Below are 24,768 nucleotides of genomic sequence, written 5' to 3'. Positions count from 1 at the left end.
CACACCCTTGTTAACCACACTTTTCCTTAATTTCCAGGGATGACCTCTTGTTCTTCCATCACTATCACACAGCTGAAATATTTTCCCTGCATCAATCTTAAACGAACCTTTTAGTGATTTAAATGTTTCTATCATATTCCCTCTTCTCTGCCTATCAACCAACCTCTGCAATCCACAATCTATCAATGTATGGAGCATTTTTTACATCACTCTCCTCTGAACCCTTTCCACAACCTCCTCATCTCCAAGGACTCCAAGTGACCAGACTTGAGCACAGTAATCCAAATGTGGAAGTATCAATGCCTTATAAAGGTAAATAATAACCTCTTTATCTCTGAATGTTAGTGTTCTTCAATAACCAAGTAATCCTATGTGCAATCTTGGACACCTTAGCAATGTGTCCTCTGAACTTCATCTCCCTTTCCACCAACACTCCCAAGTCCCTAGTCTCATCAATTTCTTGAAGTACCATTCCATCAATGTAGTACATAGCTGGTAATCTTTTAATCCCAAAATGCATAACTTTACACTTTTCCACATTGAACTGACATCCATTACTTTTGTCCATTTTGCCAGCTTATTTAAATCATCCTGCAAACTCTCAATATCAACTTGATTTTTTATTGTGCTACCCAACTTTGCATCATCAGCAAACAACTGAATATCTCCCTTTAAGCCATTTCTTATATCATTTATGTACAAATTAAACAATAACCACCCATATACCACTTTCTGGTATCTCTCCCTGAGCCATTCTCTTATCCATATCACCAGTTTAGTATCCATCCCCATCTGCTCCAATTTGTGCAACAGTATTCCATGGGGTATCCTGTCAAAAGCCTTAGCAAAATTCAGAAGTACAACTGTGTAACCATTTCCTTTGTCCAACTCAGATGTCATTCTATTTTAAAAAGTTAATAAATTGCTAAGGTAGGATCGACCTTTAACAAAACCATGTTGGCCCCTATAGAGTATCATATTCTGATCCACCCATTTTTGAATTCTGTCTTTAACCAACTTTTCCAATACTTTTACCACCACTCCTGAGATGGTGATTGGTCTGTAATTAACTTCTGCAGTCTTAGAGCCACCTTTATACAAAGGAACTACTTTGTCTTCTTCCACTCCCTAGGGACCATACCAGAGTTCAAGCGTAAGTTAAATAACCAAATAAGAGGCATTGACAATTCCTTTTCACATTCACATAACACCTGAGCTGATACACCATCTGAACCTACGGCAGTGTTTGCATTTAAATTCTGCAATATACTAAGTACCTCTGATTTATTAACTTCAAGTTTCACATTAGTTATTGCTACAGGTACAGAGATATCCTCACTTGGGTGATAGACTTTTGAAAAGTGATCACTCAGTAACTCTACTTTTACATCTGAATTGGTCACCTCAATACCATCAGCACCCACTAAGATTATCCTTCCAAAGTCATTCTTCCTTTTACTTGCCACATAGCAGAAGAACTCTTTGGGATTACCCGTGATCTCCTTGGCTAAGGTCTTCTCATAATCTGATTTAGCTCTTCTTAACAGTGCTGGTAACCTTCTTAGCTTGAGCCTTGTACTGCTCTTGGGTGTACTAATCGCCTTTCTCCTTGTAAATTCTCCATAACATTTTCTTTTTTTGCAGATCAAGCCTGATATTACTCATCCATCTAATGCCTACCTTGTTTGTCTTCCTGACCATTCGAATATATTCTGATATTGCCTTCCTCAAATATCCACTGATTTTATCCCATGCACTGCTAACATCTTTCCCCTGCAATATGCTCTGCCAATAGATGGTGTAAGCTCACTCCGAAGCTTGTTATAATTACCTAACCTATAGTTCCATATATACCCTTTCTGAAAAGAGAAATCCACAAATTTTGCAACCTCCCAAGTCAATACCACATGATCGCTCTCACCAATTGGAGGTAACAGGGATACCTTACTTATGCATGTGTTCTCTGAACCAATGACCAGGTCCAACACTCTCACACCATGAGTCCCTTCAGTTATGTGCTGTTTCAAGTAATTATCTCTTAAGAGGTGTACAAATTCCATTTCCTTTTTGCCACGTGATATTTCCTCCTTCCAATTGATATCACCATAATTAAAATCCCCCATAATAATCACTAACCCTGCACTAATTTGCTGATGCATGAATTCAATATCATCCCTTGTACCCACTGGCCTATAGCAGCAACCAACTGTATATTTGGTTGCTGCTATAGGTCAGTCACTATTTCACACCAGCCCTCCTCAAATGAACTATCATTCACACATCTATCCTCTTGATATACTACTTTCTTTGGCTGCAACTCATCAGCTATCATCAACAGTGCTCCTCCCCCCATTTTATCTTCTCTATCTTCCCTGAAAATACTCTACCCATCACATTCAATTCCAGTAACCACATCTTCTGTTGACAGCCAAGTTTCACTAATGCCTACAACTTTTGGTGAGATTGCACTGACTAATGCCAAAAATTCTTCCATCTTATTTTGAATGCTTCTTGTATTAGTATACAAAAATTGCAGATTCCCTTTACTTCTTGTACCAGCTTTAGAACTGATATACATTCTACTAATTTCAGTAGTCCCATGCCGATTTTTATCTACCCTATTCTTCAAATTATTTTGCAGAAAAGCATCAACAAATATACATTCACTGCCTAAGTTTCTCAGTCTTACACTCAACCTTTTCAATTTTAGTTTCCCTGCCCAATTACTTCAACTTGTTCAGAAAACAGTAACTTCTTCAAACGCTTATGAGACCCTTCATGTTCAGATGCAACCCATCTCTTGCATTCAGCTGTCTTTTGCCTTCAAACACACTCCAGACATCAACAAATTCCAGACCTCTCTTTTTGCACATTCTTTCACTCATATCATTCATTATCATCGCTCTTCTACTTAACTCATAATTGTCAAAACGAGACAGCACACACACACTATCCTCCCTTTGACACTTTTCTTCTTTACGATATCTAACAATGTTCTTAATTCTTTTGCTACCCGATTAATACTATCACTCAGGTTATTTGTGCCCACCATAACTATAATCTTTTCTGCATCATGCCCTCTCTCTCTCTATTGTTCCACCAGCCAAGCACTCCTCAGGCATACCGGTCTCCATACCCTTAATCACAGAATCACCATATATTGTACCACTCATAACTTTATTCAAATCCAAACAAGTGTCACTCACAGCCTCATTTTCTATGCTATTATGCCTCTTGTGCTTTCATTCTGTTGACTCCCAGTCACTTTCATACTATTTAATACTTCATCATTCACCAAAAGTTCCTCTAATCAGTGACTAGACTACTTGAACTCAAAGTCTACCTTCGGGTGGTTTAGCGCTGAGGAGTGCAAACACCACTTCCACTGAGCTACATGGGTGAGACTGATCTTATTTTTTTAGGTAAGAAAATCTGTAAAGAGTATACTTATTTTTGAAGATCTTGGATCTAGTTTATTTAGTAGTTATTTATGCAATTTTATTAAAAATGTATGTAATGTTTTAGTTTCATTAAATGTATATATTTTTTATTTGGTCTTGAGTCAATAATTTTCCAGATTCTAAAAGAAATAGAGTTAAGTCATTGTATCAATCAGAATGAACTTTTGTGTAATTACTCAGTGTAAAACAAACTCTTATATCAAAACATTCAGCCCAACGGCTAAGAACACCCAACCAAAGCGGTGATTATAGGACTTTAGGTCATCCTGTATCTTTCCTGATCCATTTTTGTTACTGAAGTATGCCTGCATGCATATGTATGATACCAGTGTATTAATTTCTGAAGATGCCAATTTAACTGTGGCAAAATATAGGTAGTAATAATTAAAATATTTGAGTTATCTACTCTTTTGTCAATTTCCTGAAACAATACCATGCATGAGAATCAATGTATAAACCTAAACACCAAATATAACTGAAATCATAGCAAAGTTCAGTAAAAGATATGCATAAAAAAAACTGATCAGCAGTGTTAATCATCACTACTTCACATAATCATCAACTTGCTGATTATGTCTTCACATAATCATCAAGTTCATTATATCTTGGATGACACACTAATGCTTCATAACTTTCCTTAGTCTTTCTATAAGGAACCGATTCTTATGTAGAACTCTAGCCTTTTTCAAGTATCCTTGTGTGAAGATGGCAGCATGCTTGCCAAGTATTCCTTATTGTTCCTCACAAAGGGATATTAATGGGAAGTTCTCTTTCCACTAACACTGGCTGACTACTTTATGGCAGATTTTTAGCATCCCTAGACTTCAGTGTGGCAGACATTCTTGTATATAATAGGATTTCTTAATAGAGCTCTAAGAATTTGTTGATATTGCTAACATCATTCACACTAGAATGTAACAAATACTTGAAACTAAAAATAAGATTATTTAGCTCCTTTTTTTAGACCTGCTCATTCTTTACAGTCAGATAGAGGTCCCTAGTTCTCAGTTTTTCAAAAGATGTGTGTAGTATGTCATATTCATGCTGAACGTCAGTATCATCAAATTCCTGATATGCACTCACAAGGAATATACAGGATACAATGGTAGTATAGTATGAAAAATTTCCATTCTAACTTCCGACTGACAATTTTTCTCTAAATTAATTTATCTGTCGGGTCTCCATTATTATCAGATCTTATATTTTGGTCATCTAAGACATTTCTAACTGAATAAATCCACCTGTATAAAGCCCTTGATCTTCCTCTGGGTCTTTTTCCTTCAATACTGGCATCAAACACTTGTTTTGCTAACCTTTCTTTTTCTATTCTGTTTAAGTGACCATGTGACCTAAGATTAATAAATTCTAACAATGTCAAGATCTTTCCTAATATCTTAATTTTTAATTCAATTCTGCTATTGATGCATTCTGCTTGTCCTAATTTTTTCTCAGAACTTTTGTATCTGTTGTCTCTATTCTTTGAGACTAATTTCTGTTATTCCATATAAATTTATTCATTTGACTCTCTTCCATACCACCTTTGCTTATTCTGTTGTCTTTTTCCATAATTTAATTTGCCATCTTCACTAAAAATTGTGCCTTAATAAATGAAACATATAACTTGTTTTACAGATTCCAAATTTCAGGCCACAATTGTTTTCTAGTCTGTCTTTTTATTGCTGATTTTCATATCAAACTTGTTAAAAAGTTATTTAATCTAGTTAAAGAATCCTGAATACTTGCACTTTGGTTAATTTAAGAGTATAATCATCTGCATATAGTAAAAAGCTATGATTAACATCTCCAATTTTTATGACAAATCTAATGCTACTTTCCTTTATAATGTGATCCATATAGATGATTAAGAACATTGGAGATGATGTGCACTCTTGTCTTATACCAGTCTTTGTCTTTTGTCTTGTCTTTTACATCACACCATCATCTGTGCCTACTTTGATTCTAATTGTTGACTTACAATTCAAATATTGACTATTGTATTGTTTGATATAATGTTCCATTTACACTGTATAATTGTATCATTTTGAATAGTTTTTCTCTTGGCACCTTTGTCGTGTGCCTTATCCAGATTTACCAAACTTAAATTCTTTTTTATATTCCCATGTTTTCTCAACTGTTTGTCTTAAGATGGAGATCTGATCCTTATAACCTGCATTTTGCCTGAACCTATCTCATTCTTTTCCAAGTTTCCCATCTGTAATTTATGTTGGCCTCTATTCAAGTATGCTGGCATAAATCTTACCTGAACACTCCGTATGAAAATTCGTCTAATTCTCAAAATCAGTTCTATTTCCCTTTTTTATAGATGGGTACTATGAAGATCTACTGGAAGGGATATTCTGGAAGATGATTTCATTTACTTTTTCTCTTACTTAGTTAACACCCCAACCGGCCATGACGTCTATAGACATCCAGCTAAATCCGGATGTAATTCAGTAACACCCTTTGAATAACATGGATAAAAAAAGTGCAATTTGGTCTCACTATTTCATCCACCTCGGATGGTAGGAAGGTTAATGGTGTGAATATCTGTCGAAGAGAATCTTGCTCTGAAGCCTGCTTGTTCATATGGCAGTGCATGATCCATAAATCTTGTGGTTGTATTTAATGTAATGGATATAAACATTTTGTACAATTGTGATGGCAAACTGATTTTTCTATTCTTAATACCATCTCTGCTGCCCTTTTTATGTAATAAGATAATGTTTTATGCCATAGGAGTGGAATTTTTTTCCCTTTAGTTATGAAATATTGAACATATCTGGTGTGAAATTGTGAATCTCCTGGTTTTATGTTCTTGACTAAATATACCATCTTCTCCAGGACTTATTCTTTGCTGACTTGAGGACTTTCCATAATTCTTCTATTAAAATTGGTGGGCCTGTATCTTCTCTCAATTTAGTAAAGGAACTGTATCTTTTTCCTTTTCTTTGTTTAAGTCCCTATAACAATCAATGCATATTTCCATTATTTTTTTTTCTATTCATCATCAATTTCATAATGTGTACCCTTCACGAGTGTTCAGGCTACTATGACAGCACTACATAATTAAGTTTACATTCTTATTAATCTCCTATCAACACTTTTCCTCCAAATCAATCTATTACTTGTGAGCACTACAATATTGTTATATCTAACATTCTATGCTTCTAAGGCCTTATGACTGAATCAATCCACCTAGACCTTGGTCTTCCTCTGTGTCTCTTACCTGCCATCTTGGCATCAAACACCTGTTTTCTAACCTTTCCTCATCATTCTATTTAAGTGGCCATACCACTTTATATTAGCTCTGCACACATATTCTCGAATGCTAACAATGGCATGTTCTTTTTTAATATGATTCTATCACTGGTATCATCTGTTCACTCTCGTCTTGTATACTGCTAGTTTGGTGTTTTGGCTAATTTCTCTTTATTCCATATAAATTTATTCAACTGGCTCTGCACACAATACCAGTTTTGTTTATTCCCTTGTATATTTCCAAATTTAAATTGCCATCTTCACTGAAAACTGTGGTTAAATATTGAAATATTTTACTTGTTCTATACTGGTTTTCCATTGAAAATTCAGCTGATGTTTTCTATGTTCCTGCCTATTTTCATAGTTTTGGTCATTTTGTTGCTGGAGGTGTGTTTAGGAGTTCATCTGTATAAAGCAAACAGCTGTTTCATATTAATCTGATTTTAATATCAGGTGTAATGCTACTTTCTTCCATAAGGTGATCCAAATAGATGATGAATAAGAGAGGAGACAATGTGCATCCTTTTTCTACTCCTGATTTTACATCAACACATCCTACTGTATTTCCTTCAGTTCTAACTGCTGACTTACAATTTAAATATAGACCATGTATTGCACTGTATAATGTTCCATTTACCCCATATAATTGTGGTGTTTTGAAAAGCTTTTCTCTGGGTACCTTGTCATATGCTTTTTCCAAATCTAAAAAACTTAAATACAAATTCTTGTCATGTTCTCATGATTTCTGAACTATTTGTCATAAAATGAAAATCTGATGGATATAGACAACCTCTGTTTGGCCTGAACCCAGCTTGTTGTTCTTCAAGTTTCTCTTCCACAATTTTTTTCAAACTCTTTTCAAGTATGCTTGCATAAATCTTACCTGGAGCAGTTAGTAGAGAATTCTTCTGTAATTCTGACATTCAGCTTTATTTGCTTTTTTTTTTTTTTTTTATAGATGGTTGGCACTGCAAAACTTTTATACCACCATGTTTAAGCATTTTTGGTTGATTATCATCTACTACAGTTGATATTCCACCTTTCAAGTTTTTGATGGCTTTTTTTCTGCCTCAAGTATTAGCATGTATTAGATGTAAGAGGGAGGAGTTTTTGGCATTGGTTAGTGCAACATCACCAAAAGTTATAGACATTAGTGAGATTTGGCTAACAACATATGATGTAATTACAGGGATAGAATGTGATGGATTTGGTATTTTCAGGGAGGATAAAGTGGACAGGATAGGGGTGGGGTACTGATGATAGTAGATGAAGTGCAGCCAACAAGAGTAGGAGTCATTCGGGCAGATGGAACTTCTTTTGAGTCAATTTGGTGCGAGTGTGAGGCCAATAGGACAAAATATAAAATTGGTTGCTGTTATAGGCCAGGGGTTGCCAAGGATGATGGAAGACAGATTATGCATCAACAGGTTAATCAAAATTTTGATTAACCATCCTAATCTTAATAATAATGGTGGCATAAAAATCCCAAGAATTTGGATGGCACACATTCAATCCACTTAGTTTTTCATGTTTTCCAGCAAATCCCGACTTTAGGACTCTAAGCAATTATTTCAGCTTTTATTGGCCACCATCCATACTGTTTTGTTTTAATTTATATGTATACTTATATCAGTAACTTTTTGTGAACATGTTGCTCTTTAGCTTAATTTATTTTTGTAACCAAATAGATAATAATAACAGGACTTTAGCATTGATGTAGGAAGTTTTTTTTTTTCTCACCAGAGGGCATGCCAATGGTTGACTAGATCAATGTAACTTTAGCATACCATGCAGATTATAGTGTATCTTGTTTCTTTGTGTATACTCCAGATGATAACCTTGATGTGAAGGTTGAAACATTGAGTGATTATTTGGTTTATATTAAACTGAAGTTTTACTCTGACATGGTAGTTGTTTCCATAATTTTTATGGAAATTTATGTATTTTTCATGTTTTCCAGCAAATCCTGACTTTAGGACTCTAAGCAATTATTTCAGCTTTTATTGGCCACCATCCATACTATTTTGTTTTAATTTATATGTATACTTATATCAGTAACTTTTTGTGAACATGTTGCTCTTTAGCTTAATTTATTTTTGTAACCAAATAGATAATAATAACAGGACTTTAGCATTGATGTAGGAAGTTTTTTTTTTTTCTCACCAGAGGTCATGCCAATGGTTTGACTAGATCAATGTAACTTTAGCATACCATGCAGATTATAGTGTATCTTGTTTCTTTGTGTATACTCCAGATGGTAACCTTGATGTGAAGGTTGAAACATTGAGTGATTATTTGGTTTATATTAAACTGAAGTTTTACTCTAACATGGTAGTTGTTTCCATAATTTTTATGCTGAATATTATTCTAAGGCTTGTTTACTTATTTGAAATATTACTATATGATATAATGTGCATCTAGACTTCCTGAGATTTAGCAGAAATATTATTTAAGAATTTATATAAATCAAGTGGATATTAAATCCAGCATTAATTTAATTCAAAGCCAAATGTAGAAATTATGAAAGTTTTGTGCGAAATTTGACCAGAGAGCTTACAAAAAATACACCTCTCCGACACTTCGAGTTCCTTAGTACTGAATGAGAGTTTTTGCTGTCTTAAGGTTTCTGCCTGGTCTCTACAGAGAACCAACCAGTTCGAAACAGCTGTCAGGCCAGTGAAACCTTATCAAAACGGACCAATAAAAGGCGAATATATGGACACTTGGGCAAGCAATCATGTCTTCTATATGGTCCGCATTAGGGCAACTCGTAAATGTCAGCGAGTGTATTTCATAAGCTCTCTGGTCAAATTTTGTATGAAACTTTCATAATTTCTATATTTGGTTTTGAAATAATGCTGGATTTAATATCCACTTGATTTATATAATTTTGCTTTGTCAAACTGAAGCCTTCTGGCTTTTTATTTTAGTAAATATTATTTAAGAATATGTTAAGAACCAAATTACATCAGCAAAATTTGTTAAATAGAAAAATATCAAAAGTTGTCTTAGATTTTCAGGATAAGGCATTGTATTAAAAATTTCAGTTTGGAATAATAAGAAGAAAAATAAGCATTGGATGTTTTCTCTTGATAGATTAAAATATAACTGTGAATTTCATCATTTGAAAGTCTTGTTATTAATGTGCACATAGACTTTCAGATCTGTTATTCATTAAATAACTGAAACATTTTGAATTGACTTCTTCAATAGAGATGAAATTTTTTTCTTTTTTTTTTTCAGATGTTGTGTGTAAAAGCAGAATTTAGTCGAATGAAGACTCCAACTCTGTTGCAGGCTTGCCGTATTACTACTCAAAAAGCCTTGTATGTTTTAATATGTATTGCTACTGCTGTTCGTGGTTATTATTTTTCATCTCCAGTGAGTATATGCATTTGTATATGTCAGTATGTGTATTTCAATGTCATTTACTGTGATCTTAAAAAATATATATAGCTATATTTTGAATCCTTCAACATCGCAGAAATTATAGAACAGTACTAACTTATGTATAAAAGTGAGCAGAGGTAGGGTATATTGAAATTTTTCATGTGCAAGAACAAGAAAAACAAGTCTTATCAAAAGTAGGAGAATGTTTCGTTAAAGTTATTTTTACTAGAACCTTAATATAATTAAGCCATATATTAAGGCACCGATTTGGTCACCTGGGTTTCTTGGGAATCATGAGGTGGTGGAGAGAATTGTGAGATGTGTGACTAAGTTGGTAACAGGTGCATAGAAGGTGCCCTATGAAGATAGATTGTGAAGTTTAGTTCAGTGGTTCTTAACCTGGGTGGTAACGCCCCCCCCCCGGGCATTGTGAATGCTGAAGGGGACGGTAAATGGTTAGGGAGTGCTGAGGGGGGCAGTAAGCATTATAATACTACTAATATAATAATAGCAAAAAATTCCATATTTATCTAGCATCCCTATTTATATTGTATGTCTGACAACACTGTTTTGCATTCAAAATAATTAATTTGGGATATTTTTTAGCAGAATCCACTACTTTTATAAGCTTTATCTGCTACTTTTCCTAATGCCTATCTGACAACTCTAGTTTGCAGTTCACATCTGGTTCGTGGTAACGTGTGGCACACTTCATTGATATTGTGTAGCACTGTAGCCCATTAAAATGAGTGAAAAAAGAAAGTGTCATCAGAATTCAAGTGAATATTTAAAATATAGAGTTATTCCATCTATAAATAATGAACAGTTGCCAGTGTGCTTAATAGGTGAAAAAAAATGTTCTCAAACAAAGGAATGACGTCTTCAAGAATGATTGAGCATTTAAGAACAAAGCATCCAAATAAAGCAAAACTGGACGTGGAGTACTTTCGCGAATTAAAGACTAAATTTAAAAATTGTCCTGGACTTAAAGGGTTGGTTGCAATACAATGTAACCAACAAGAGAAGAGACTTGTGTCTTACAAACTTTCAAAATTAATTGCCAAATGTGGAAAGCCACGTACTATTGGCAAAACTCATCTTACCAGCTATAAATGAAGTTTTAGATATGATGATTGGCCTAGGTAAAAGTAATATGACATCATCAATTCCTCTCAGCGATAGTTCAGTATCAACAAGAATTGACGAAATGGCAAAGGACATTGAAAAAAAAACAAACTTCGTGATGATTTAGAAACCATAGAATTTTCTTTGTGCGTTATATAAACACTAATGAAGAAATGATTGAAGAGTTTCTATTTGCTGAAGAAACTGAAAATTGACACAAAAAGGTTCTACAGTTTTTAAGGTTGTTAAAGACTTTTTTTAATGTTAAAAGCATTCCTCTCACAAATATTGCTGTGTGTGCAAGTGATGGGAGCACCAGCTATGATTTCTTGTCACCGTGGATTTATAGCATTTAAAAGAAGCAGTTTCAGATATCTTTACAATTCACTGCATTCTTCAAAGACAGCACTTAGCTGCAAAACATCTTAGTGGGAGACTACAAAAGACTTTGCATGATGTTATTAAAGCAGTGAATAAAATAAAAGCCCAGTCGTTGAATTCCCATATTTTTCGGTATGCCATGGAAAATTTGAGTGTCTGTTGCTTCTCACTGAAGTCAGATGGCTCTCAAATGGAAACTGTCTGCGATGCTTTAATGATCTCTATGATACTATTTTGGAATAATTCACATGATGAGAACATGTGTAATGTTCTAAAAAAGGAAAAGGTTATTGCAGGGAAGCAACATGAATCTTATTAAAGCAAAGGGAATTATAAATGCATTTATCAGCAAATTAACATTCTACGAGCAGAGTATTGCAAGACGAGATTTTCTGCGGTTCTCAAGTTTACAAATAATAGATGATTTAATATTAGATACAGATTTGGATTGTTATTGTTCCCATCTTCTGACATTGAAAGAAGACTTGATGGTCAGATTCAAAGACTTTGATGAGCTTAAAATATTCGATTGGATCATAAATCCATTTCTGTTCATCCAAATTTGTGTAAAGAATTTATTGACTTAAAAAATTATTTTGAATCTCAAGTACAATTTCAACAACATGGGTATGAAAGATTCTCACCAAACATGAAGTTCAAGTATCCTCAGCTTTGGCAAGAAATAAAATTACTGCTCATTGCTTTTCCTTCATACTTGGTCAAGGAAGGATTCAGCATCGTGTTGCAATTGTTAGCTAAGCAGCAAAATAGATTGCAAATAAGTGAAAGAAAAGACTTGAGACTTTGTTTGTCGAACATTGAACCTGATATTGAAAAATTAGCAGGATCTCATCAGGATCAGGGTAGCCATTAATGATTGGCTTATTAAATGCAGTAAGTTTGTCTTTTTCGAGTACAAATTAATTTGTATCAGAGTCGCATTAATTTTAAATTAACTAGCAGTTCAAATATGTTGATAGTAATTTAAGTTTGCCTAATAATAATCTTATTAAGTCATTAACCTAGTGTAAAAATTTTTTTTTGTCTGGCACGTGGTGCCTGCCAAAAAAAGGTTAAGAACCACTGGTTTAGTTGATAGCAGAAAGAAGAGACATGATAGAAACTTATTTACTAAAAGATTTTTAGTAGATTGACCTCTGTTATGTATTTTTCAATACATAACAAATAGAGGTCACCCATGAAAGTTCTGTAAGAGTGTAGTTAGTAAGAATGTGCAGACTAGATTTTTTGCTTGGAGATTGGTGAATGAGTGGTATGTATTGCCAGAAGTAATCGAGAGAATGCCCTAAAAGTGAATGAGTTTAAGGAGAGAGATGATAGGCATTGTGTGTATAAAGGTCAGTGTGAGTCTCTCCCAATAACTCTTTTGACTCCATGGTGATACCCATTAAAAAATTTAAATTCTGCTAATACCTTTTATTCCCCTTTTATGGTGGATTTAAACTCTCAGCTTGATAGATGGATAGCAGGTATGCTTATCTGTTCAGCCAACCAGGTCAGCAGAATAACAAAATTACACAGTGACCACAGTAATAATGGAAGTACAAATACTTCATACTGAAAATAACAGTACATCGTCAGTGTGTAGAAACAAGCAAATCAAGGAACAGGAATACAAGGTACATACAATGATCGGTTTACCAATTAAAAATGGTTTCTATGAGCTAGAAATGAATGTTAATAAATAATATGAAACTGTTTTGGATGTTTACATAAAATGAGAAGAATCTTCCATACTTTTTTTTGGGGGGGGGGAGGAGACCATTCTGATTCATGTTAAGCCAGTGTGAAAGAGCTTCACAACTTTCTTTGTAAAGGCATTCATATTTAAAATTGCTTCTATGAAGAAGATGACCTTCATCCCGCTGGATACTGTGTTTACCATAAATACTATGCTGTTCCAGACTAGACTTTTGAGGTTTCACTTATTCAGTGTTAGTAGTGATGTTCATTAATTCTTTTTTCCTCAGAACACCCTATCTGCCCAATTAACTATGTCAGATTAAATTCACAAGGAATCTGGTAAACACCAGCAAAAGATAAAGGTGACAGTTTATCTTTTCTAGATGAATAACAGATGAGAAATTTTGGTGATAGGGAAATGTGGGAATAAGCCGATGTTATCATTTTGTATTTCACAACCCTTTTTGCAACAGTGTTTCATCTTTTTTGTTCTTTACTTAACTCGTGAACTATCATAAATGGTCAACTGCCTTAACTATCGAATTGCTGCCATTTATTTACTTCTACTATATCTTATGTTCTCACACTCTATAGTCTAACAAATTTGTTTTTCAACTGCACCAGTTAGACCATGTATTGAGTGCGAGATTATAATATTTTTAAACTAAAGACAAAGCAGATGTTGTTTTTATTATCTGCTTATGTTAATCTTTACTTAGTTGTGGCTTGATTATTGATCACTTAAAATTAATCTTATGCAGGTTCAAAATTTTCGGGATAGTGCATTGACAGAATCAGTCCAATATGTTGTTCACAAACCATTTGATTAAATCAAAAAGGATTATTTACAAGTCTGATCCATATTAACATATATATACACAATTGCATTACAATTCTTAATTTAACTTCTTCCTGATGCAGACTTAGTTCTATGTTTCTTCTCTTAAAGTTAAATCGCAATCTAGAATATCCTGCTAGTCAACAAACACAAATTAAAACATATCTTGAACAAGCTTAATTCAATATTAATTTACATTATCTAGTACAGTACTCTTCTTACTCTTACAATAATTACTTATACACAGTTGAGATTAAGATACACCTTGAGTGAGCTTATTTCAATATTATCTTACATAATCTTATTGTACCCATAAGCAGAGACATGTACTTACAGTTCTTGTTCAGCTGCCTTTTACATGAGTCTTTTTCTCACATGAAAGTTCTCCTGTTTTATCTTTCCTTCTGCTGACTTGTTCTTGATCTCCTACCAGATTTCTTCTTTGTTCAAGTCATCTATTATTCTATGACCCTTAACATAGTGGCAATGTGCAGCTCTTTCCTAGCGAAACATTCTGACGATCGACACAATACTTCTCATGGCAGTGGAGCCAGGTAGGAGAAACTTGAGAACCCTAAGACCTATGATGCTTCTCTTTTGATTTCTGACAATGGACCTCACATGGCAGCAGACACAGGTAAGAGGACTGAGAAACTTCAGACAAACTCCTCGACAGTTTGCCTTATAAAGGCCCAGACCTCTGTTGTGTGCATGCACGTATCTCTCAAAACTTCCATATATGGTCATGTACTGACATCCGAATGTGATGATGTCAATGTTTCTCGCATCTTTTGAAATTGCCATATATGGACATGGGTTAACAGCATTTCATAATAATATCATGCAACACATTAATTTAACAAATGCCCATGATTAAGCAATCATAAATATAAAATTATTACATACAAAATTGACATTTCTTTAAGTGCAATTCTCCTAGAAAAACGTGTAAAAACGAAAATGATAAGTTATATCATGAGAGATTTTACACTGATACTTCTTTAAAATTCTACCAATATGTTCAGAGATACCACAGATATAAGGGATTGGAATTGTGCAGTTTGTTGAAGAATTCATAGGTGTTGGAAAATAGGAGTCAATTATCAGCTGGATTTGAGATGAGGGTTGTAACCATTTCATTAAAGTTTTGATAGTGAAAAATTTCTTGTTATAAGCTTGAGGGAGAGGAGCACACATTATGTGTTCTATTAAATAAAGATTTGATAACACCAATTTTTTGAGAGGTGTGATGAGTATACTTGGATGATCTAGGTGTATCTGCCAGTATATGTAGGTTTTCGACAAATAAAGGGATGCTTAAGGGTCAAAGCTGTATAACTGAGAGGTGACCTCCACATAGCCTTTAAAGGAATGTAGAGAACTGAGCAGGGCTTCTGACCTAATGTCCAATCCTCACCTTCTCATGGTGCACCCTGTTGGGTATCTACCCGGATACTGAACAAACGAAGATGAGCTGGCAATTTGAGATTTAGCCGGCCAAATTATATTCTTATTGGTTAAACCAAAATAAAAAATGATGGTATAACATGACAAAATTTCATGCCGGCTGGGACGTTGCCTGGTTAAACAAGGCCCCCTGTTGTTTTCATCAGGGAACCAGGGCAAACAATGAAAAGTCAGCTACTAGAACAAATCTGAAAACACACCCTAACTCAACATCACCAGAGTTAAAGATCGGTACTATCAACATAAGAAGCCTGAATGGCAAAGAAATGGAGCTAGCTGAGGAATTAGATAAGTACCAGATCAACATAATAGGGGTGACTGAAACAAAAAAGATAAAAACTGGTGAGATCTTTCTGAGCAATAAATACAAAATGTTATATTCAGGCAATGACAATCAAGGAAAAGAAGGAGTAGCCAATAGTATTCAACACAAAATACGAGGCTAATCTTCTTGAATGGCAGGCAATCTCGAGTAGAGTGATGTGGGCTAATATCACAATGGGAAATTGGACAATGAGACTTATTTGTGCCTATGGTCCCACAGAAGGTTCTACTAAGGTAGAAGTGGAGGAATTTTTTGAGACTTCAGAAAAAGTAACTGACACAATGAAAAAGGAAAAGTTGGTCCTTGTTGGGAATCTAAATAGCAGAGTAGCAAATGATTGTCAGACATACAAAAATATTTTGGGAAAATTTGGGGAAAAGAGCAAAGCTATTAATAATGGCAAATATCTGTTAGATTTCTGCTCAGGACATGGACTGGTTATTACTAACACCATGTTCCAACATAAAAATGTGCACAAATTCACATGGAGAGAAGAGGCAAGGAATAAGAAAAGTCTCATTGACTATGTTATTGTTGATAGTGATGTTTTCTCCCTGGTGCCAGACACCAGGTGTACAGAGGATTTGAAATTGGAAGTGATCACTATTTAGTCTTGAGCAGGATAAAATTGAATTTCATATTGAAAAGAACAACATGTAAGAAATTTTTAAAGCGAATAAAAGTTGAGCAGTTCCCAGATGTGAACTGTAGACAAAAATACAAAAAAAGTATTGAAGAAAAAATGAAAGGGTTTGAGAACAGGAACCAAACGAACCTTGGAGATTCAGTGGCAAGCCTTGAAGAAAACCCTGATTGATTCAGCTTAGAGAGGCATGCGGTGAAGTTGTCTGCAAGGAGAGAAAAATTTGAACTCCATGGTGGACACAGGAAGTTAAAGAGGCAGTGAAGGAAAAGAAGAAAGCATACCAAAAGTTCCTGGTAAATAAGTCATCTTGTGCTCTTAGAGAATACAGAGACAAATCTAAAATAGCTAAACAAAAGTCATGGGAGGACTTTGGCAAGAACATAGAAAATAAATACCAAGAAGGTGGCAAAATATTCTAGAGGTTGTTGAAGAAGCTTAGGAATGGAGGAATGAGTGCTGTAAAAGGAGTTAGAGATGATAAAGGTGACATGAAAACAGGAGAAAGAGATATCCTTGAAGTATGGAGTAATTACTTTGAAATACTGCTAAATGAAACAAGCGGTAATGACAGTACAGTGGTAAACAACACTGACCAGGCATGCAGTCAGGAATTCATATCCATACTTGAGGTAGAAAAAGCCATTAAAGGCTTGAAATGTGGAAAGGCAGCAGGAGTAGATGACATTCAACAGAAATGCTGAAGTATGGTGGTATAAAAGTCTTACAGTTGTTGCACTGCATAGTTCAGAATTCCTGGAGAGAGGGACGAATTTCCGATGATTGCAGTAGAACTCTCATATATAAAAAAGGAAATAAAACTGAATGTGAGAATTACAGAGGTGTATTCATACTGAGTGTTCTTGGTAAGATATATGCAAGTATACTTGAGAAACGTTGAGAAGAATTGTGAAAGAAAAGCTTGGCGAAGAACAAGATGGATTCAGGTCAAATAGAGGCTGTCAGGATCAGATGTTCACTTTACGACAAATAGTTCAGAAAACATGGGAATATAACAAAGATCTGTATTTAAGTTTTGTCGATTTGGAAAAGGCATATGACAAGGTACCAAGAGAGAAGCTATTCAATACGCTACAGTTATATGGTGTCAATTTGGCATTATATCAAGCAATACTTAGTCTTTAGTTGAGTTGTAAGTCAGCAGTTAGAATTGAAGGAAGTACAGGAAGATTGTTTAATGTTAAATCTGGTGTGAGACAAGAATGTACATTATCCCCTCTGTTATTCATTATCTATATGGATCACATTATGAAGGAAAGTGGTATTAAACACGATATCAAAATTGGAGATGTTAATGTCAGCTCTTTGCTTTATGCGGACGATGTTATACTTCCAAATAAATCCGCTACAAGTCTTCAAGATTCCTTGACTAAATTGAATAACTATTGTTATAGATATGGAGTCAGGCCTGTGTAGCTCAGTGGATGTGGCGTTTGCCAACCACGGGGCTTGGCCGCACGAAGGAAGACTTGGTTTCGAGTCTAGTCGGCGACTAGAGGAAATTTTTCTAAGCCTTTTTTCGACCGGTTCCCGAGATAGTCGATCTCTGGCACGGGCAAGCAGGTTTTTCCTCCCGGAAACTCGGGTTTTTCGTCCTGTAAACTCAAGAAAATCGACCGTAGAACCCACATTATTTCGGACATTAAATATATTGTGTTAGGGACCACAAGATGGTGGCACATTTGAGCCGTCTCTCTTCACTGAGTACTGCGTAATTAGTGATAGCCTTGTGCCATCTATCTCTGATTGGTACCAGTGAAGATTGAACTGCCCACTCAGTCTCCAAAAGTTAGACAGGGCTAAATGGCCTCGCCTACTCCCCGTATACGGGAATAAAAAGGCGTTAGCTGATTTTTTTTATTTTTTTTTTTATTTTTTATTTTTTTATAGATATGGTATGAAGGTTAGCAATAACAAGACAATGAAAACGGGCAGAATCATTGAAAATGTCAACTGTGCTGTGAATGGAGAACCTATAGAACAAGTAAAACATTTCAGCTACTTAGGCACGATTTTTAGTGAAGGTGGTAAATTAAATATGGAAATAGACAACAGAATCAATAAAGCTGGTATGGTAGGATGTCAATTGAATAAATTCATATGGTATAAGAGAGAAATTAGTCGGAACACTAAATTAGCTGTATACAAGACAGTGTTCAAACCAGATTTAACTTATGGATCTGAGAGCTGGGTCAGAAGTAAAACACTTGATCAAAGACTAGAGACCACAGATATGAGAGTCCTGAGAAAGATTAGAGGTGTGAACAGATGGCATCAATGGCAATATCATAATAAAAACAAGGATATTAGGAAAGAACTTGACATTGTCAGAATCCAGGACTGCGTTAGCAGAGCTAATCTCAGGTGGTATGGTCACTTAAATAGAATGGGCAAGTAAAGATTAGCAAAACAAGTGTTCTCTGCCAGGTTGGCAGCAAAACGACCCAGAGGAAAACCAAGATATAGGTGGATTGATACAGTACAAAGTGCATTAGACGATAGAAATATAAGATCTTTTAATGTTGTAGTCTTGACAAGTAACAGACTGATTTGGAGGAAAATTGTAGATAGGAAGTTAGTAATGATGTAAATTTTTTCATATAGTACTATCATATCCTGTACACCCCTTGAGGTTAAATGGCAGGAATTTGATGATGATGATTATTGGCTGACAAAGTAGTGGAGGCTGTGTGAGTAAGAAGGATGTCCAAGAATGGTAAACTGCCAACATTTTCTTTTTCCATAGTGAATTGAATGCATGGTTGAAAGCTATTGATCCAACATAAGAAAGTGGTATGTTTGTTTTCAGAATGAGGCCAAACAGTAAAAACCTCATCAACGTCACAAAACCAAAGAGAGGGTTGGAGATGAATGGATGAAAACAAGGTATCTTCCATGTATTGGAAGTTTATTTTGCAATTGATTAGACTATAATAAATTTAGTTTAATCTCCTTTATCCAAGTGTGAGCAAAGAAAGTTTTCCTCTGAAAATATCTTCAGGACTGAGGCAGTTATGAGTTGCCAGCAGATGCACCACCTTGCCTCAGTCCTGAAGATATTTTCAGGCACAAACTTTGTTTGCTCACACTTGGATAAAGGATTAAACCAAATTTATTATATCTTCCATATAGTTCAAAGAATAGTTTGCCAAAGGTAGAGACAGAGGGCTACCCTTGGCAGTGCCTTCAACCTGTCTATAGATCTTGTTTTTCCAGCTGAAATATCCTGATTGTACAACAAATTCAAAAATCTTCACAACATCAGGAAGGAAATCATCATGTAGTAAACTAATAGTGTCAGATAATGGAATGTTGACAGATAAAGAAAAAATGTCAAAGCTGACTAACATATCTGATTCTTGTATTTGAATATTCTTGATAAATGATCTGGATTGTCTAATGTGGGCAATAAATGCATTCACTACAGGCAGTATCTCATGTGTGAAAATTTGGTGGGAACTAGCTTTAGCGTATGTATGCTGCGCTCACTTCGAGCAGTTGTATTTTCATAATGCTTATATAGCATGCTAGTTGCAACTTTTTTGGTAGAATTTTATTTGTAAAATTATTGTTTGTGAAGTGTCTGGATGATATCGAATATCTTAAATGTAATTCAAACTGATTTTGAGTTATATTCTTTTTGCTTTATGTAGATTGAGTGCTTTATGTATCCATTAGCTGAATTATAAACAGCTGTTATACAAATTTTCTGAATTGAAAATTTGTAAGAGAATGTCAGGATAAATAAATGTGTTTAGTTAGCAGCTATGTTTAGTGCTGCAATAAATCTGTTTTGCATGCATTCAGCATAGAGTGTGGGAGGGGAGTGTTTTCCATTGAGTGTCATTTCAGTCTTGTTTAATTACACTAATTGTTGCTAAATATAGTAAATAGACTGTAAATGTTTCTGTACTGTATATAATGATACAGTGAAGCTATTTGCTTTTCTCGCTTCTACAGTAAAGCATGTGTTGAAAGTTTTTCACCATATAGAGAAACATTTTTATTCCGGTCTTTGGAAACAATAGACATAACAAAACTTTGTCTATTCCTGAACAAAAATGAATGATTCTATGCATTATAGGAATCATCATCATCATCAAATTCCTGCCATGTACCCTCAAGGGGTGTACAGGATATGACAGTACTACATGAAAAAATTACATCATTACTAACTTCCTATCTACAATTTTCCTCCAAATCAGTCTGTTACTTGTCAAGACTCCAACATTATCAGATCTTATATTTCTATCGTCTAAGGTACTTTGTACCGTATCAATCCACCTATATCTTGGTCTTCCTCTGGGTCGTTTTCCTGCCAACCTGGCAGAGAACACTTGTTTTGCTAATCTTTCCTCTCCCATTCTATTTAAGTGACCATACCATCTGAGATTAGCTCTGCTAACGCATTCCTGGGTGTTGACAATGTCAAGTTCTTTCCTAATATCCTCATTTTTAATATGATATTGCCATTGATGCCATCTGTTCACACCTCTAATCTTTCTCAGGACTCTCATATCTGCGGTTTCTAGTCTTTGGTCAAGTGTTTTACTTCTGACCCAGCTCTCAGATCCATAAGTTAAAATTGGTTTGAACACAGTCTTGTATACAGCTAATTTAGTGTTCCAACTAATTTCTTTCTTATTCCATATGAATTTATTCAATTGACTTCCCACCATACCAGCTTTGCTGATTCTGTTGTCTATTTCTATATTTAGTTTACCATCTTCAGTAAAAATTGTGCCTAAGTAGCTGAAATGTTTTACTTGTTCCACAGGTTCTCCATTCACAACACAGTTGACATTTTCAATGATTCTGCCTATTTTCATTGTCTTTGTCTTTTTATTGCTGACCTTCATACCATATCTATTACAATTACTATTACAATTACTATTACTATTACAAAATAAAAAAAAAAAATGATGGTGCATTATAGGAAGTATTCATTTTAATTTTTTTTTTTTAAGTATTTATTTTGATGTATTTATCTCATATATGATTAAGTATTTATCTTGCACATGTTGATCTACAACAAAATACCAACATATGTGAGATATCTATTATTGATAAGACAGAAGAGCCACTGACAAAAAAAAATAAAAAATAAAAAATAAAAAAAAATAAAAAAAAAATTTAATGAATGTAGGATTTCTGAAAGTGTGAATTATTCCGATAATGATCGGATATTATGTATCCTATTACTGTGTAAAATTTATATTGATCCTCAGTAAACAAAAGAAAATGAAGCAAAATATAAATAAAACAGAGAAATAAACATAACAAGCAAAACAAATTTTGTATGTTGATTTGCTGCTCCATCAATCCATGTGTATTCCTGCCATTCCTAAAGCAATCAGCTGATCAACATTAGTTCATTGAATTAGCCACTCCCTATAGTTATTTACTGAACTACTAAATGTATACAGCAGCTGTTTATTATTGTTTATAGTTATTTATAGTTCACAAACAAATCTCTTTTCCTCATCCCATAAGTTTTTTTTATTATTATTATTTTAATTACACCATTATAAATACATATTCATGTCTAGGATCACATGCTACTTCACTCCACCCAACAACTTACAGGATACACACACACATATCACAAATGTTAACTATTAATAATTCAGTTGCCAGTAATGAAAGTATATCTACTCACGCTTGTTGTCTTCTTTACATTTACCATTCTCACATGCTTATTAATTGTGGTTAATATATTTACACTTTTGAGTAATTCAAATATAACAACTAAATATAGCATTCTCCTTCATTATTGTTTTCTAACAGAGCATATATCCTAAACAAACACATTGTTGCCCCTTCCTGTATGCATATTTCGTTACAATTAAAGAACAGTCCTCCAAAATGCAAGCATGAAATTTCAGTGGGACACAATATTTTCTCTCACCCTGTGAGATAGATTGGGTGATCACGAGAGGGCTATGATTGTCCCGACCTGAATGTGTTAATAAGCGTGAAAGAAATTTAGCAAATCTATAGGTGGGAGAGTCAATACAATTCACATGTGTCTTATGGAACAACCTTTATGAATTTTTGGAAGACCATATATAAACAAGGAATTCTTCCAAAATGGGTATGTAACTTACACAGTCTTTTGATCCCAGCTAACAACTTTGTGAAGGAATTTATTTAATTGTTTAATCTGTGTTTTTGTAGGGTTATAATTAATTTCTTGATAGATGGAGGTATCCTGTAAAAGGCAGTCTATCTTCCTCTCATATTTCGCCTTATTCCTTACCACCACAGCTTTTCCTTTATCTACTTTCAAAATAGATATATGGTTCTTTTTACCTTAATGAAAGCATTGCATGAAATTCAGTAGTAGATAAATTATATTGAAGTAATTTGCTTCTAAAGATTAAAGCAGCAGCTTCAGACCATAGTTTATTAGCATCTTCACTTGAAAGTCCCAACAGATTGCCTTCGATATTATGCAAAAAAAATCAAGATACAGAATGGATTCAGGTACCATAGCAAAATCATGGTCTTTAGCTAACACGCTGTCTCAACATCAGACAATGGACATCCAGAGATGTTATTAACCCATTTATTAGCAGGAGTGTTGTCAGCAGTAAATTTTTGCTTACAATATAATGATTCACATTTTTGCATTAGTCTGTATGAATTGCTTTCATAAGAGCGTGTTACAGATTGTTTAGAAACACGTAGAATGATATCCAGTAATTCGTAGTCCAGAGCAGCTGAAATCCTTCTTTCAAGATCTAAAATAGACTGAGTATTAGATACTTAATTTTTTTTAGCTACTTGAAGTTAGTTCCATATCAAAGGAAAAGCTTGTACGAATATAAATTGTATGAGCTCCAGGTGACTGAGTAATCTCCCTAAATCTAGCAAACATAGAAATAACTTTTGGATTGCGATATTTTTTGAGAAAGTCAATCTGAACATGAAGCTTACCTTGTAACACCAATAATTTTCCTAATTTGCCTCTTAGTTTTCCCAAATTCTTGGCAAATTAAAGAACATCAGTACTACATTGAATACGTGAGACCTCAAAAGTCTGATTTGGCATAGCACAGTATTGATGTTAAACACAGTATCCAGTGGGATGAAGCTCATCTTCTCCGTAGTAGTAGCTTTGAATATGAATGCCTTTTCACAGAAAGTTGTAAAGCTCTTTTACATCAGCCTAACCTGAATTGGAATGATTCTCTCTCTCACTCTTCCCCCTCCCCCTCCCCCAAAGTTGGGGTAAATATCATTTTATGTAAATATCCAAAATAGTTTTAATATTATTTATTAATATTAATTTCTAACTTGCAGCAACCATTTTTACTTGGGTAACCAATTGCAGTATATACCTTATATTCGTGTTCTTTGATTTGCTTGTTTCTACACACTGATGATGTACTGTTACTTTCAGTATGAAATATCTGTACTTTCATTTAAGCTTCTTACTGTGGTTATGATGTAATTTTGTTGTTTATGCCATGGTACCTTTTAAAGATTAGATTTAAAGATTATGGAATATATAATAGTATTGATATTATATTATATATAACTTCATAAGTATATTAATGAAATGACTGGCCAAAAGAATTCTACAGTGCTTATTTTGATACTCATACTACTTTATGAGTTTAACTTGGTAAATTAAACACTTTCATTACTTCACTTATTTTGTGGTGGCAATCGCATTTTTCATTGAAGTATTCATTATATTTATAGGATAATGCAGCTCTGCAATGGGCATCAAGTTTAATGAGTGCTTATTACCCTTTTCTTCTTACTGGTTCTTCTCTCATTGTGTGCTTTTGGGCTGAGGTAAGTGAACATTTTGAAGTTTTCAACTTGAATATTAATATACATGTTTGCAAATACTATTATTAGAGGTTATTTTATTTAAAAATATCTCAGGCTAATTCATTAAATGTATTTCTAGGTGTTTCATTTGAGGGACCTATGTTTAGAGAGACCAAGATTTCTTAGTAAATCATTTCTGGGCTTCCTGGCATTTAACATTCTGATATATTCATTGCTGTTAGCAGAATTTTTGTTGCTACAGTTTTCAGATTCTTCAGAGAATGATAAGGTATGGAATATGTTGAAACTAGACATACAGTGTATAAAATAGCATGTGTTATGTTAAAATGAGTATTTAACTAGATCCATT

The 24,768-nt window shown here is 34.3% G+C and overlaps 1 protein-coding gene across 4 annotated transcripts in view; it reads left to right on the top strand.

Moving 5' to 3' along the window:
- Window positions 1–24,768, top strand: part of LOC150098421 (uncharacterized) — a 215,367-nt gene that overhangs the window by 135,833 nt on the left and 54,766 nt on the right. For all 4 annotated transcript variants that reach the window (XM_090404580.1, XM_090404581.1, XM_090404582.1 and 1 more), the window contains exons 4-6: window positions 9,963–10,100; window positions 24,324–24,419; window positions 24,538–24,687. In XM_090404580.1, the coding sequence (XP_090260706.1) occupies window positions 9,963–10,100; window positions 24,324–24,419; window positions 24,538–24,687 (384 nt within the window). The remainder of the gene's footprint in view (window positions 1–9,962; window positions 10,101–24,323; window positions 24,420–24,537; window positions 24,688–24,768) is intronic.

Source organism: Typopeltis vanoorti, chromosome 15, assembly GCF_054136105.1.
Source record: "Typopeltis vanoorti isolate ZY-2024b chromosome 15, IOZ_Tvanoo_1.0, whole genome shotgun sequence".
Taxonomy (NCBI): Eukaryota; Metazoa; Arthropoda; class Arachnida; order Uropygi; family Thelyphonidae; genus Typopeltis; species Typopeltis vanoorti.
Note: the sequence above shows the minus strand (reverse complement) of the source record. Positions and strands in the feature narration are given on the sequence as shown.